General features: G+C 51.9%; 1 protein-coding gene across 4 annotated transcripts in view; it reads left to right on the top strand.

Annotated features, from left to right (window-relative positions):
• Positions 1-14473, top strand: part of LOC133279741 (ankyrin repeat and fibronectin type-III domain-containing protein 1-like) — a 181253-nt gene that overhangs the window by 94256 nt on the left and 72524 nt on the right. For all 4 annotated transcript variants that reach the window (XM_061473793.1, XM_061473791.1, XM_061473792.1 and 1 more), the window contains exon 4: positions 13802-13842. In XM_061473793.1, the coding sequence (XP_061329777.1) occupies positions 13802-13842 (41 nt within the window). The remainder of the gene's footprint in view (positions 1-13801; positions 13843-14473) is intronic.

The raw sequence follows: 14473 nt of genomic DNA, 5'->3' as shown, positions 1-14473 counted from the left end.
AGCTGTCAGCTCCATCCTGAAATCGTGAATCCCTGGGTATTCCTGGGACAGGGCAAAGGAATGCATACTGCAATATTTTTTTCACTTGGAACAACCATTTGGCTCTTCTGGGTCTGAAAAGTTTAACTTCAGCTGAGTAAGAAATTAATGCCGTGTCTTAGTCACTGTCTGGCTTGGATGGAAACACTTAGCTGACCTGGTTTGTCTGTGGAGCCATCCTGAAGGCTTGGACAGGTCTCTTTGCTGGCTGCCAGCTGCCTTCCAGGGCGTTTGCTTGTGCTGCTGCTTGCCTGCTGCAGCACTGGAGCCAGCGTGGTGCTGGACGTGGTGCTGCCGGTGCTCCTCATGGTCTGTGTGGAGGAAGTTTCTGGAAGGTTATTATTTCTAATGATTTTTGTAGGACTGGTAGAGCTGGAGAAAACAAAAGCCATTTCTTCAGACTGGTGGCAAGGGGGCTCTGTGCCCCAGTACTCAGCTGGTTTCAAAACTGCTTGTCAATCTGATAGAAGATGAGCTCTGACCCTCATTCCCATCTCCTTGCCTTGTGCCGTTGGCATGGGGTCCCACAGGGCTGGTGGGAGGCACGTGGGGTGCTCCCTGGATCCTGGTGTGCCTGTTATTTCTGCATTGGAATGCGGACTTTGCTGAACTTTGAATGTCATTTAGTTTAGGTGAGGAACCAGCTCTTCTTGTGGTTTCAAATGTGACAGCACGTTGACCAGGCATCCTGTGGGATCAGATTCTCCTTCCCTGTGAGGGTGCTGAGGCTCTGGCACAGGGTGCCCAGAAAAGCTGTGGCTGCCCCATCCCTGGCAGTGTTCAAGGCCAGGTTGGACGGGGCTTGAAGCAACCTGGTCTAAGTGGAAGGTGTCCCTGCCTGTGCCAGGAGGTTGGAACTGGATGAGCTTTAAGGTCCTTTGCAACCCAAACCAGTCTGGGATTGAAAATGAGTGAAAAGGGAGGATTTTACCCACCTCGGATATAACGCAGGGAAAGGGGGAGCTTGGGACCTCCTGTGCAGGGGATGCTGCACCTAGCACCCACATCCCCTGGTTGGGGCTGGGGCATCTCTGTGTGCTGCAGGTGGAGGAGACCCTGCGTGGCTCCAGCCTTACACCCATGCAGAGCTGACCCTGCACCCTCTCTGTTCCCTTGCTGCTCAGGAGGTCCTGAGCAAGAAGGGCTGGAAAGCTGCTCAGAAGCAACCTTCATTTAACAATCCCTGTCGGAGAGCTGCTTCCCTGATCCTGGCCAAGAAACATGACTGAACAAATAGGAGAAAATGAAACAAGAAAAGAAAATTCACATTGCATCTAGAAAGGGCTTTTTAATTTGAAAAATCTATGGTGTCTGCTTGCAGAAATCTTAATTTCAGATCTAGTCTTTGGATGCAAATGTCGCTTTAAATAGATACTCCTGTGAGCGCGTTCTGGTGCCTTTTGCCATGTTGTTAATGCATTGCTCTCTCTGTGAGTACATTCTTGTCTCGTTTTGTATCCCCATGCATTAAATTGATAGTTTGGGGGATTACTGCTTGCTCCAAGATTACATGGGTGGAGTCCCCTTTATATGGCCATGCTGGTATGTCGTGAATTCGAAGTGGTGCAACAGAAAACTTGAAAATTTGGAACAGATAACTGTCTCCTATCTTTATATGGGAACATCAGAGTTTCTAGCTTTATTCTGGGGTTCTTGCCATTCCAAATATAATTTATTCTTTTACATAACTGTTTTCATATGATACACTCTGAAGAGCAGATAATGGTTTTGGGAGGAATAAAATCATTATTTTTCCCCCCTCCAAGGCTGTCTTCCCAATTAATCAGATTGAGAACACGTTCCAAAAATTCTGTTCTTTCCCCTCCAGGCTTTTTCTAATGTACTCAACTTATTCTGTAGTGCGTCTTGTGCTTCCTTTATGGAGTTTGCCTAAATATTTAGTGGTGGTTGACTGGCTGGAGCCCCTGTAAATACTTCTCATGCTGCTGCAGCCTCTTGCATGCCCGGGAGGCGAGCACAGGCCTGGCCATCCCCATCCTCTTCTCATCCCCCTTCTTTCTCCTGGCCTGCCTGGATGAGAAACAGGTGGTCTGGAGTGAACGGGTTCCTCTTTCCTACAGCATTGGGGTGGCGAGGAGATGCTGAGGCGCTGGCACAGGGTGCCCAGAGAGGCTGTGGCTGCCCCGTCCCTGGCAGTGTTCAAGGCCAGGTTGGATGGGGCTTGGAGCAACCTGGTCTAGTGGAAGGTGTCCCTGCCCATGGCAGGGGTTGAAACTGGATGAGCTTTAAATTCCGTTTCAACCCAAATCAGTCTGGGATTCTATGATCTTAACTGGGCAATGATGGGAAAAGTGTGCTTAGCACAGCCCTGAAGTGTTACCCTGGATGCTGAAGTCATGTCTGTGCCCTTTATGCAGCAGTTTGAATTTGTAAAGTGTCTGTATAAATACAACCTCCTCACTCAGGGGCTCTCTCTGCTCTCCTTCATGACCAAACCACGCTTCCCTCTAGTTGGCACAGGACAAAGCCAAGGCAGCACCCGAGGAGTGTGTTGTAGCCTCCTGTGACCCACAGGTTGCTTAGATCCATCACCTCCCTGGGGATGAGCAGATTTAACATCTCGGTGTGTTGGGCTGACTGCTGGCCACCAACGAGGATGATGAAGAGGTCAGCTGTGAGGAGCACAATTATTTTGTGGTGGACATGTTCTGCAAGCACCTCTGCTGTTCCTCCAGGGTTAAGAGCAGTTCAAAGCATATCATAGTCATGTTTGCAACATGCCTTTGCTGGCAGGTACGAAGCCAGCAGCTGGGATCCCAGGAATGAGGATTTGTATCTACATAGTTTGACTCAGACATTCTATAACCTTAGGGAACCACTTTCTGGGCCAGAAGACTGAGAGAACTGCTCTCTCATGGTGTTTTGAGCTCTGGTTGGATGATGGCCAGTGCAGCGGCTGGGTTTTACTTGGTCCCCTGTGGACAGCCTTGTTCATATTCCTGCAGGTCCTGCGTTTGGGGTGGTTGTTAATAGCTCATTGATGGGTGGGTGACTGGCCCAGTTGGCCAGATCTTGCTCCTGCTCTGGACACCTTCCACTAGACCAGGTTGCTCCAAGCCCCATCCAACCTGGCCTTGAACACTGCCAGGGATGGGGCAGTCACAGCTCCTCTGGGCACCCTGTGCCAGCGCCTCAGCACCCTCACAGGGAAGAGCTTCTGCCTAAGAGCTCATCTCAATCTCCCCTCTGTCAGGTTAAAGCCATTCCCCCTTGTCCTGTCCCTACAGGCCCTTGTCCAAAGCCCTTTTCCAGCTTTCTTGTTAGCCCCTTTACATGTTGGAAGACTGTTAGAAGATCTCCCCAGAGCTTTCTCTTTTCCAGGGTTTGGAAGGGACCAGCCATGCTGAGCCCATTCTTGTAGCGCAGGGTGAAGGGTGCAGAGGTGAGATGGTGGGTCTGCTCCCTGCCAAGGTGCTCCTGGGGGATCAGGTTCCTGGGACACCACCTGAAGTACCTTCCTGGAGACTCTCATGCTTGTGCTGCCATCCCCCTGCATGCCTCAGGGGCATGGTGGTCCCCAGCCTGAGGTGGCAGAGCTGCAGTTGGGGTGCTGACACACTCCATGCTGGAGGACAGTGTCATTCACTGCAGGCCCTCGGGGTGAGAGCTGACTGCTCAGGCACCAGTCTTTTCCCTTGCCTTTCCTTTTTCTTTTCCATGACAAAACGCAGAACTTCACCTATAAACCAGTGTATACATGTATAAGCTGGTATGCCTGAGGATTAAAACAAAATAAGTCATATTTCAGGGTATCCGTCAGTGCATGAATGCCATGTGGAGATCAGGCAACTGGCACCTTCCCAAAATGAGTCAAAAAGTTAAAAAACCAGGCTCTAGGAGCAACCCGGCCATGCTGCACCCCCTGCACATGCTGAGCTCAGGGCTCCACGCTATAAACAGCAGCATGTTCAGCTCCACATCATGGCCCTGATTCTGCAAACAGTTAAGCCCAGCTCCTTCAAGTCTCAGTGATAGTTTTCAGGCTGTAATCAAGAAAGAGAAGAGAACATAAGGTGGAAACTGGGGTGTGCAGCACGCTGTTGATCCCAGGCTGTGGGTGAACATAGAGCCTGGGGGTCTGCTGCTCCTCCCTGCACCTTTACCTGCCTAATTCAGGATCTGATGAATGGAAACATGGAGAGGTGCCCACGCCTGTGCGTGCCTGTCGCCCTGGATGATGTTGTTGAGCTGAGAGAGTTTACAAGCTTCAGTGGTTTTGCCAGTGCTTTGACAGGATCTTTCATTCAAGAGGAGCTCTGATGAGCAGCAAGTGCACGTCTTGGGGAGATCCTTCCACAAGGAGAAGCTCTGCAGTAAATCGTCTGTACGTGCGTGCGTCTGAATATATGCATGACTTAATTTTTACAGGCATGTAGCAGTACAAGGGGAGTCAAGAAAACAAAGTTTCCTGGATGAGCTCTCGGTAAAGAAATGCTTTGAAGTGTGGGTCTGCCACAGCGTGGTGTGAACTGCAAGGTATTTGAGGGTGAGCAGCTTGGCTGGAGGGAGCAGGGTAGGAAGAGGCCGGGGAGATGCTGGGAGGTGGGAAGTCAAGGGAAGGGGTCGTGGCAGGGGAAGGAAAGTCTGAGTGCAAATGGACTTGTGTATTTGGGGGTGTTGGTGTGTGCTCATTAGCAGAGTTGCTTTTTCTCCTGGTAGGAAGGCAAGCTTGGGGATGGAGCCGCTCCTCATTACCTTGACTGATGAGGAACCCAAAGATGGACCTTGGAGCAGCTTCCAGTTCCTAAATGGGCGTACAAGAAACCTGGAGAGGGGTTTTGGACAGGGGCCTGTGGGGACAGGACAAGGGGGAATGGCTTTAACCTGACAGAGGGGAGATTGAGATGAGCTCTTAGGCAGAAGCTCTTCCCTGTGAGAGTGCTGAGGCGCTGGCACAGGGTGCCCAGAGAAGCTGTGGCTGCCCCACCCCTGGCAGTGTTCAAGGCCAGGTTGGACGGGGCTTGGAGCAACCTGGTCTGGTGGAAGGTGTCCCTGCCTGTGGCAGGGGGTTGGGACTGGATGAGCTTTAGGGTTTCTTCCAACCCAAACCAGTCTCAGATTCTATGATTTATGTGCCAAATGGAAGGATACCGAGGGAGGAGGGGGATCGCTGGGTGCTGTGGGACTGGTGGGTGCCAGGGCTGTGCCAGTGTAACTTGTGGCACTGGGGTTTGGCTCTGTTGTTCCTCCTTGGTCCAATGCACACGTGTGGCAGATCTCTGCTCCTCTGCAAAGGATGCGCTCTGAGGAAGAGGAAGCAAAATTTAATGATGCTCTGTCTTGGCCTGGCCCACATGAGTACAGCCTGTCAACAGGGCCAGGGCAAGCTGCTGAGATGTGCTCTGGAGTGAAGCTGGTAATGGGGTTTGCTTGTCTAGGAGAATCCATCCCATCGCTTTCTTGGGGTCAGATACAGGTTGGGTTAAGATGAAGCCCAATTATTCAAAGAACCAGGTTTACATTTGCATTTCAGCCCCTAGGAGAACACCAAGATCTCCCCTCTTGGGTCCAAGATGTGAGGGTTGATGAGCTACCAGAAGAGAGCATTCAGCTTCTGGTGAGATGAGCTGGTGGAGGGTGGTGCCCACCTGCTCGCAGGATGATGTCCTGGCATGGTGAGGTGGTGGGTTCAGGCTGGAGTCTGAGCAAGGCTGTGGGAGGCAGTGAAACATGGGGCCTCTTCCTGTTTGGGTCTGTGGTGTCTCCAGTGGGAATTGCTACTGGGGGGATACAATGAGCTCCTACAGCTCTCAAGTGTGGGTTGAGCTGCTCTGCAGGGGGGATGGCTGCAGGGGTTCATTTCTGTTCCCTGGATTACCTCAATTTACTTCTCATGTTGAGCCATGTTCTCCTTCTCCTTCCCTGCTGAATGGTCCAATAGCATGTCGCTATAGTTCTTAGCATGTTTTTCACCTTCCACTGAACTCAAACCCAACCTCGATGAGCGTCAATGCCCCTGTGCCTGCACAGGGTTGGTGCTGTTCATAGGCAAGTGTGATAGCAGGTTCAGGCTCCAGGGCTGGTGGGATGAGCTAGCTGCTGAAGAATGAATGTGTTGGATCCATTGGCATCCTCCCCTGGCTGGGTCAGGTCTGCAGGGACTCACTTTCCTTCCTTGGAGCCTTTGGAGTTAAGGCAAGAGGAGGCAGGATCACCACAACGAGGGGCTGGGGCTGGCAATGCAGAAATGCTGGTGGCTTAACACATCTCCCCATGGTCTGCCACGGTGTTCAGCTTTGCCAAATGCCATCCTCCAACAGACCAAGGCCCTTTTCTTATTCCCAGTGGCACACATCCTTCCTCCTGCCCTTGAACCAGCCCTTTCCTTCTCACCATCAGGGCAAGCAGTGCTGCATCCACAGCCTGGTTGTTCCCCTGCCACCCAATTTTGTTCTGGTGTGACCTACCCTTTCTTAATCACCCCTCTTCTCTGTTCCTTAATCCCCCCCATCCTTTGGCAAGCAGGCAGGAGGGACCTGCTTTTCAGCAAGGGCGGCCTTCCGAGGTGCCCAGAGCTCCCTCCCAGGTGGGAGCTGCTTTGCAGCGCGGCCACATAGAAGGTAGGAGTTACCACCATGATTTTCAGCTGAGCAATCTTGTTTATCCAGCTGGAAATTCAGGTTTTGGGATTTGAGGGTTCATCCTGCCTCCAGTTCATGTTTCAGGGTCACTTGGGGCTGTACTAGCCTGGAGCCTGGGCAGGGCTGTTTTGGGGGTTTAGTGCTGGGCACAGGTTGTGGTGGTGGCTGGACTGGTGCAAGGGAGGAGGCAGCACCCCACAGCCCTTTGGTCTCTTGGCCAAACCCGTGCCAGAGGCAGGGAGCTGGAAGGGTACATGGTGCACCGAGACCTGGGGTGCTCTGGGTGGGTTGGCCCTTGTGCAGAGGGATGCTGCTAGCTGGGTCAGGGGAATGGCATCTCCTTCCTCCTCCTTCCAAACAACCTTCTCACATCTCAGGCTCTGAATTTCATTCCCCTTCCAACAATCAGGCATCAAGTCCCGATTACTCATAACTGCAGCATGTTGCAGAGACATGGAGCTTGACAAACAGTTGTGCCTGAAAGCACCAACCGGCAGGATCCAGCGGTGAGGAGGTAGGATGGGTGGGATGGGCTCTGCAGCCTTGGTCCCCCCACCATGTCCCACCCTGGGGCCCAAGCGCTTGCTGCCCATGCCCAAATCCCCCTGGAATCCCCCTGGCTTGGCTTGGGAACTCAGCTCAGGGATGCTGGGGTGGGTGCTGAGGTCCTAGACAGTGACCATGCATGGATGGGAAGTTAGCAGCACAGGCCACTGTCGGCAGTGGCCCATTAGTTTGTTTTGCAGGATCCTGTTCTAGCATGGAAAATAGCTCATCCTCAGTTCTTATGTCTTGTGTTTGTGTGGGCATTGATTACTCTGGGAGTTACAGAGCCAGATTTTATTGGAATGACTTAAAAAGCTGCCACCTGCAAGCGGCTGCTTGTCCTTGGGGATTATTTTGGTGTAGTTCTAAATAATTGCATGAGGATCCTTCAGCCTTACTAATAACTTCGCTCTCCCAGGGACCCTGCCCAGAAAAGGATAAACTGAGATTATGCTTGGCAACATTTAGGAGAGGAAAAAGTACAACAGGATTGATGTCTGCTGGTGGGAATAAATAAATCATCAATACCTCTGCCTTAGCCCCTCCGTGAGCATCCGTGTTTCCAACCCCATGTCTGTTATCAACCTAGCTTGGCTGAAGTATGGAATTCAGAGCAGTCCTTTCCATCAGCTTCATCTTTTCTGTCTGCAGCATGTTGTGGTAATTCTTATCACGGACCAGCAAGTCCAGCTGTGGAGATGAGATGTCCTAGAGAAGCCTGCCTGTGGCTTATATACATTGTATAACTTGGGCTTGTTAAATAGATGAATTTAACAACTTACAAAATAGCTGACATAGTGCCTGAAATGTGAAATTAACAGAATAACTTCAGGCACTCATGTTGGCCCAGCCTCTCACAGGTTTGTGAAGGCCAAAAATGTCTTTGACATTCAGTACAACACGTAGTGTGTTAACAAAGGTGCTTTGCAGGGCCAAAGGGAGCCGGGGCTGCATGTGTGTTCCTGTGGTTACCATGGCCTGGCGAGGAGGGTTGGGAAGGGCAGCACTGGAAATGCCACTGAGAAAATGAGAAGTCTTCCTGCTGCTCCCTCCACTGGTTTTGATGCACTGGACAAGCCTTAGCCCAGATACAGCTGGGTGTTGCTCTACTAGTTTTGGAGGCTGCATTTTTACACCTCCTGGAAAGGTGCTTTTTGAGAACTGGGACATGGGTGCCTCTGGCTAATAAAGCCTCTCAGTCCATCTTGCACCAGATAAAAGTACTGGGGAAGCTGGTGTCCTGTTGCCTTCCCTTTCCTCCAGAGCGTTTCTGAGGCGTTCCTGGGATGCTGCTCTTCTCTGCAAGCTCCACGGGCTCTGAGCATGTCAGGGAGAGGAGAGCATTTTCCACCACAGCAAGGGCAGCGCAAGCCTGGCTCAGGAAGAAATGTTTTACAAGGAGGGTGGTAAGGCACTGGCACAGGTTGCCCAGAGAGGTGGTGAATGCACCATCCCTGGAGATGTTCAAGGCCAGGCTGGAAGTGGTTCTGAGCAACCTGATCTAGATGAAGATGTCTCTGCTCACTGCAGGGGGGGGGTTGGACTAGATAAAGCTTTTAAGGTTCCTTCCAACCCAAACCAGTCTGTGATTCTATGATTCTTGTGTGGGGAGGGGCAGAGGGTAGCTGTGGAATGACCTTGAGACAACACTTAACCATACTGGCAGGTAATCCTGCTTCTTGGCAGGCTGCACGGAGGAGCTGTGGGATTGGCACCCACGTTTCCTTCTGCCACTGCCTCTGCCTGGGAGGAAAGAGATTAAAGATGGTGCCTGGCTGAATCTGAAAGAGATGGCACTTGGAAGGCACACACTAGGGGTGAGCAAGGTGCTTGGGAACACCGCCAGGTTCTGAGGACATCATCTTTGACAGTGTCCTGGTGTCCCACCTCCCTCTCCTTGCCCCTGAATGCCAGAGGAATAGCGGTTGTTGCCTGGCAGGGTTTCAGTTGCTGCCATGCCCAGTTCCATGTGCAGGGTAGTGAGGATGCTCCTGCCCTTCCAAATGTCTCTGAGGTGCCCAGTCCCTACCGACACTTGCCTCTGTGTCTGGGCAGGAAAGAGTGGAGATGGGCGCAACCCTCGCTTGAAGTGTTTGTTTTAAAAAGAAAGACACGTGGATCAAAATTACTCTCTCCATTATTTCATTAAGGGATTTAAAATGTGCTTCCTAAATCCTGAGTCATCAATGAAATGAGCAAGTGAGGAGCAGCGCAGTAGGTCCCGCCGGAGCGTGACTCACACTGCACTGGGGCTTGGGGCTTGCGGGGGACTCATGAACCAGAGGATACTCTCTCCCATCCTCCCTCCTTCCCTCTCAGCAATGCCAAGAGTCTCCCTAGCATCCAGAGCAGCAGCAGGAGCTCTCTGGGAGCCCAGATCTATTCTGGGAGCTGAACACACACTCAGCCGTGCCTCTCTGGAGTCCCCTCCCATGCCCTGATACACAGGAGCCACCAGCAGACAATGCTCCTGTAGAAGCCTGTGGATCAGCCAACAGTGCAGGCATCTGTTTTATCATATACTTGTGTAGATTAAAGCCTCCAGATCCCATATCAGTTCTGGAGGAACTGGTCTTTCCTCCCAGAAATCAGAGGAAAATGCCAGGTTACCTTTTGCTCATTCTGGGAAGCTTTCTGCCTCTTTTAGTCCTCAGGCACAGGCAGAAAAAGGAAAACCAGGCCCAGCTCCCTGAAAGCCAGTGACTGTCCCCTCTGTGCTGGTTTATCTAGCTGGCTTTGTGCAGGCCCTTTGAAGCCCTGCTCTATCTCTCCTGCTGGAGTTGGTTCCAACTCAGTTTAAGTTCAGTGCCAAGACATTTTCCCTATGATCCAGGCTGTATGTTCCCTTTACCCGGCTCCTTTATGTCCTGTCCTTCCCTTGACTTCTCCATAATCCTGCTCTCCTGAGGATGCTACCTGATTCTGTGATACCCAGTGTGGTGAGACAGGGGTGGTGGCTGGTGGCACTGTCACAGCCCATGCTGCTGCCCCTGGGGAGATGCTTCAGCTGCTGCCCCTTTGTGCAGGCAGCTCCTGCCCAGAGCTACCCATCACCCTGGGTGCTTTCAGGTGAATACCCTCAACACATCAGTGGAGACCAGCTCCCCTGCTTGGGAGGATCTTTCCAGGTGCTGCTCTGAGCTCTTGCAGTGCTCCTGGACAGTCATAGAATATAGAATCATAGAATAGTTATGGCTGTTGTGATGTTCCTGCCCTGGGCAAAATGCCTTGGGCATGTTTTTACTACAACTATATCCTGTAGTGAACTGCTGCACGGTCAGGCCAGCCCAAGGTGTCCCAAGGTCTCCCCCTTCTCACCTTCTTCCTCCTGCCAATGGCTCTGCACTGCTTTACTTGCATTTATCAAAGTATTTGGTTTATCCTCTACTTGGTCTGTTAAGCTCGGTGGAAGGTCCCTGTCTGTGGCTGCTGTTGTGACACCACGTATGCTCACTTCTTCTTCATGAGGATCTCATTTAGAGGCATTCAAAAACGTGTTCTTGCCTTGGTCTTCCTGCTTGCCCTGACCACCTTCTCCTGCCCAGGTATCACCGCTAACAGCTTCCAGAAAGCTCTGCTCCATTTGTTGGTGATTCTTGTGGCCAAGTGCTTTCCTGCCACTCTCCTGGAGCTCTCTGGATCCACAGCCAACTTGGTTTTCATAGAATCCCAGAGCAGTTTGCGTGGGAAGGGACCTTAAAGCTCATCCAGTCCCAACCCCCTGCCATGGGCAGGGACACCTTCCACTAGACCAGCTTGGTGCAAGAAATGCAACATGGTAGGATGGACCTGTGTAACTTCATCTGACTGCTGGGCATAGTACCTTTCTCTTCTGGGAAGAGTAAGGAGGTAAAGGGCTGTGCAGGGGCAATATGGGGAAACTGAGGCATGAAGAGGGAAGAAATGGCTGAAGACCAGACCTTGGGGTGGTGGTAAAGCCAGGAGCTGATCCACAGCTCCTGGCCTTGCTGCAGGCCCAATTCCTTGGACACGTTGCTGTGTCACACATCTGCTTTTCCTCCTCATGTGCTATTTTCTCAGAAAGCTTTAGTCAGCTATTTTGGCTATTCATTGCTGCATTGAGTCCCTGTTTCACTGGGGTGTTTTCCCCTCTCCACAAAATTAATGCCTCTCTCTTATTCCAGATATATAAAACCTTCTCAGTTTTCTTTGACTGTTGAAAAATAATTGCTTGATAAACTTGAGACAGCCCCTTCTCTCAGCATACTTGTGCAGCTCATCCTACTCATGGCTCATAGCCACGGTGCTTCCTGCAGGACCTTCTTTTTCCTGCAGGACTTTCTTTTTCTCCCAAGTTTCCAGGTGGTTTCCCATCATTATGGTTTGGCTTCAAATACCTGCACCTTCAGGAGGTTAACACTTGTGGCACCCCTCACTGCTGCAGATTCTTTTGTCTCCTGGGCTGGGAATGCTGGTGATAGTGATAGTTACCCCAGTGCTTTAGAAAGGTAGAAGAGTCTCAATGTTGTTTTCTGCTGTTACTAGTTACCAGAAAGGTCAGGTGCTGTCTGGACCTTGCTATGGGGTTGATGGGACCACGGGCCTCAGCTGCGGGTGGAGGGTCTGACTTGGGGCATGCTGGTTTCCCACTTGTTGTTTCAATAGCACTGAGGAAGCTGTTTGCAAGTGGTTTCTCCTCAAGTATCATCAGTTCTCTGTGATCCCTGCTAACAGAGATAGCAGAAGGAACTGGATTTGTCATGGCTTGTGAACCTTGTTGCAGCTTATCCATAGTTTGGGAACCAGCATCTTTGTTTTTAGGTGTCAGGTTTAAATAAGTAAGGAAATATCTCATGGGAATGCTGTGTCTGAGGAAGTGGAGGTGTTCTGCACGTGCTGTGGGCTTGGAGGACAGGTGCTATTGCTCAAGGCATGTGCAGTTACTGCTGTGCTTGTTTCTCTGTTGCTTCAGGAATGCATGGAGTGGTTGAGGAGATCTGGGATTTCCTGGAGATCGCCCAGTCCAACCTCCTGCTCAAGGCAGCATCACTGCACTGGGTTCTCCTTGATGCCCATGACCATGTGGACATGACCATGCCCAGCTGGGTTTTGAATGTTTCCAGCACCTCTCTGGACAGCCTGTGCTAGTGTTGGGCCACCCCATACCAGTGTTTGGCCACTGATCCCATAGGGCTTTGTGGTGGCTTCTTGCTGCTGTCATGTCAGAGGCCGGGAAGCAGTGGGGAGAGCCAAAGGGTGCTTGTGTAGCGCATCCTGCTAGTGGTGGGGATTGCGCAGAGATTTTGCGCACTCACATGGCAATTGGCAAGTGGGCAGATGAGATCTGCCCACCCCAAGGACTGCTCCTTGTGCGCTCCCAGCTCTATCCCAGGATGGAGCTCTGGTGTGTGCCCATGAGATGTGTAAGAGGACAGTACATACCCAGACGAAGATACCCTGCACTGCGGGTTTGGCTGCAGCTTCCCCATGCTGGTGTCAACAAACACCTCCATGCTGTGGGAAGGGTCAGCCACCACCAAACCACGGTCCCATCTCACTGGCTTGGCCAGAGACGAGGGGATGTTGTGGCGACTGTGGATCACCACCAGCTTAAAAGCCGGGGCCCTCCTCTCCCTCCTCGCTTTTCAGTGCCAGGGTGGGAGCGCTGGGCTGCTTTGGAGAGCGCCGGGAGAATTCCGCCCCCCTCATTAGCATTCGGCCCCGCTGCTTTGGCGTTCAGGCTCGCCATTGCCTGGCAACCACGGAGCAAAACTACAACAGCAGCCCCAGAGTCCCATCGTGCTTCCCGCGAGCGTGCACTCACACCGGCACCCGCCTGGTGCCCGTGCAGGGACCGGGAGCAGAACCTTGACAAGTGCTGGGGCCAGCCCGTGATGCTGCCCATGGTCCCCCAGCACAGCACAGCACAGCACGAGGGTAAGGACCATCCCCAAGAGGAGGAGGAAGAGAGGGCTCTGACGGTGCAGTGGCTTTGCTGACACTCAGATCTGTGGTGTCGGTCGGTCTATCTCAGAGCTGCCTGTGCAAGCACAGCCTGTGCCTCTATCTTCCTTGGTAGCGGGGGCCCGTCTGTGCTTGGCAAGCAGAACTGAGGTCTCAGGTCAGCCTCAGCCATGGGTGCCTCTGGGACACGGCATGTTGGGGTACAGACTTGGGTGCATGTGGGTGCCTGTAGCCCTGTCAGGCAGTAGGACAAGGCACAGCGATGGGTCCGTGCTCTCTGTGCGTGGCATTCACATACCCTCGTGTGCATCCAAAGAAGGGTCTGTGGCATACACATACCTGGGTATGTGCCCAAAGCAGGCCTGTCACCCCTGGGTTCCCCAGGGGAGTCCCCTCCTAACATAAGGGGCCGTACTTCTGCAAGCGATGGGAGATGCAGACATGATGCATGCATTGGGTTCAGACCTAATGCATCTCTACACCTCTGCTTTGACTCTTCATTTTTACATTCTTGGCTGCCTGGCCTCTGCCCACAGCATGTTCACTGGCTGGGGTCCTAACTGCCTGTCCAGCCAGCCCACACCACTGGGCAACCAAAAGCACATGCCTTCTCCTGTTCACCACATCTTCATCAATGATACTTGCTTGGCAAGAGTTAAAACAATACATCTGTCTTTTGTGTCTTGCAGAGCCTGGGGTCAGCAGACAAGAAAGACTTTTACCAGCCAAAGTAAGTGCCAGTAGCTGTGGTGAGTAATTGCATTGAAATTCCCGGTTGGTCTATATTCCCGAGCAGTTCTGTGGCTTGCTAAGATTAGACATTTCAATGTACAAGAACAGCTGCTGCAATTACACAAGTGAGGATAACAGTGGAAAGGCTGTCAATCATTTTGGGTTTCGGGCACATGCAAGTCATTTGGTCAGGTCAGAAGGAATCACGACAACTTGACTGAGTCTGAGGGACAGAGCTGGTGGCTGAGAGCAGGGGAAATGGAGGGGTAACCTTTCCCACCTCTGGCTCCCTCTGCTTCAGGTTTGCACAGCTGAGCTGCTTTGGAGAACTGAAGGGTTTCATTCTCTGTCACAATGGGCTGATCTTGAAGCATGTGTCCTGCAGCCCATACTTTGGCATTGATGCCTGCCGTCTTCCATCTGTTGTGTTTTGTAAAGCACAGTGAGCAGCAGGGGTGAGAGGACAGGAAGTGGTTTTCTGGAGCCACCATATTCATGAACATGAACAAAGGACCTGCAAATCACCCCACTAACATAAGCAGTTGGTTACTTAGTGCGTCCCTTGTCCATGGCTCTGAGCTGCAACAGTCCATAAGCGAGAGCATGAGTATGGGGCACTTACAGCTGTC

The sequence above is a fragment of the Pezoporus flaviventris genome, unplaced genomic scaffold (assembly GCF_033815535.1).
Source record: "Pezoporus flaviventris isolate CSIRO_AGI_PZ_B2104156 unplaced genomic scaffold, CSIRO_AGI_Pfla_v1 ptg000078l, whole genome shotgun sequence".
NCBI lineage: Eukaryota > Metazoa > Chordata > Aves > Psittaciformes > Psittacidae > Pezoporus > Pezoporus flaviventris.
The sequence above is the reverse complement of the archived record's forward strand: the minus strand, read 5'-3'. Positions and strand labels throughout refer to the sequence as shown.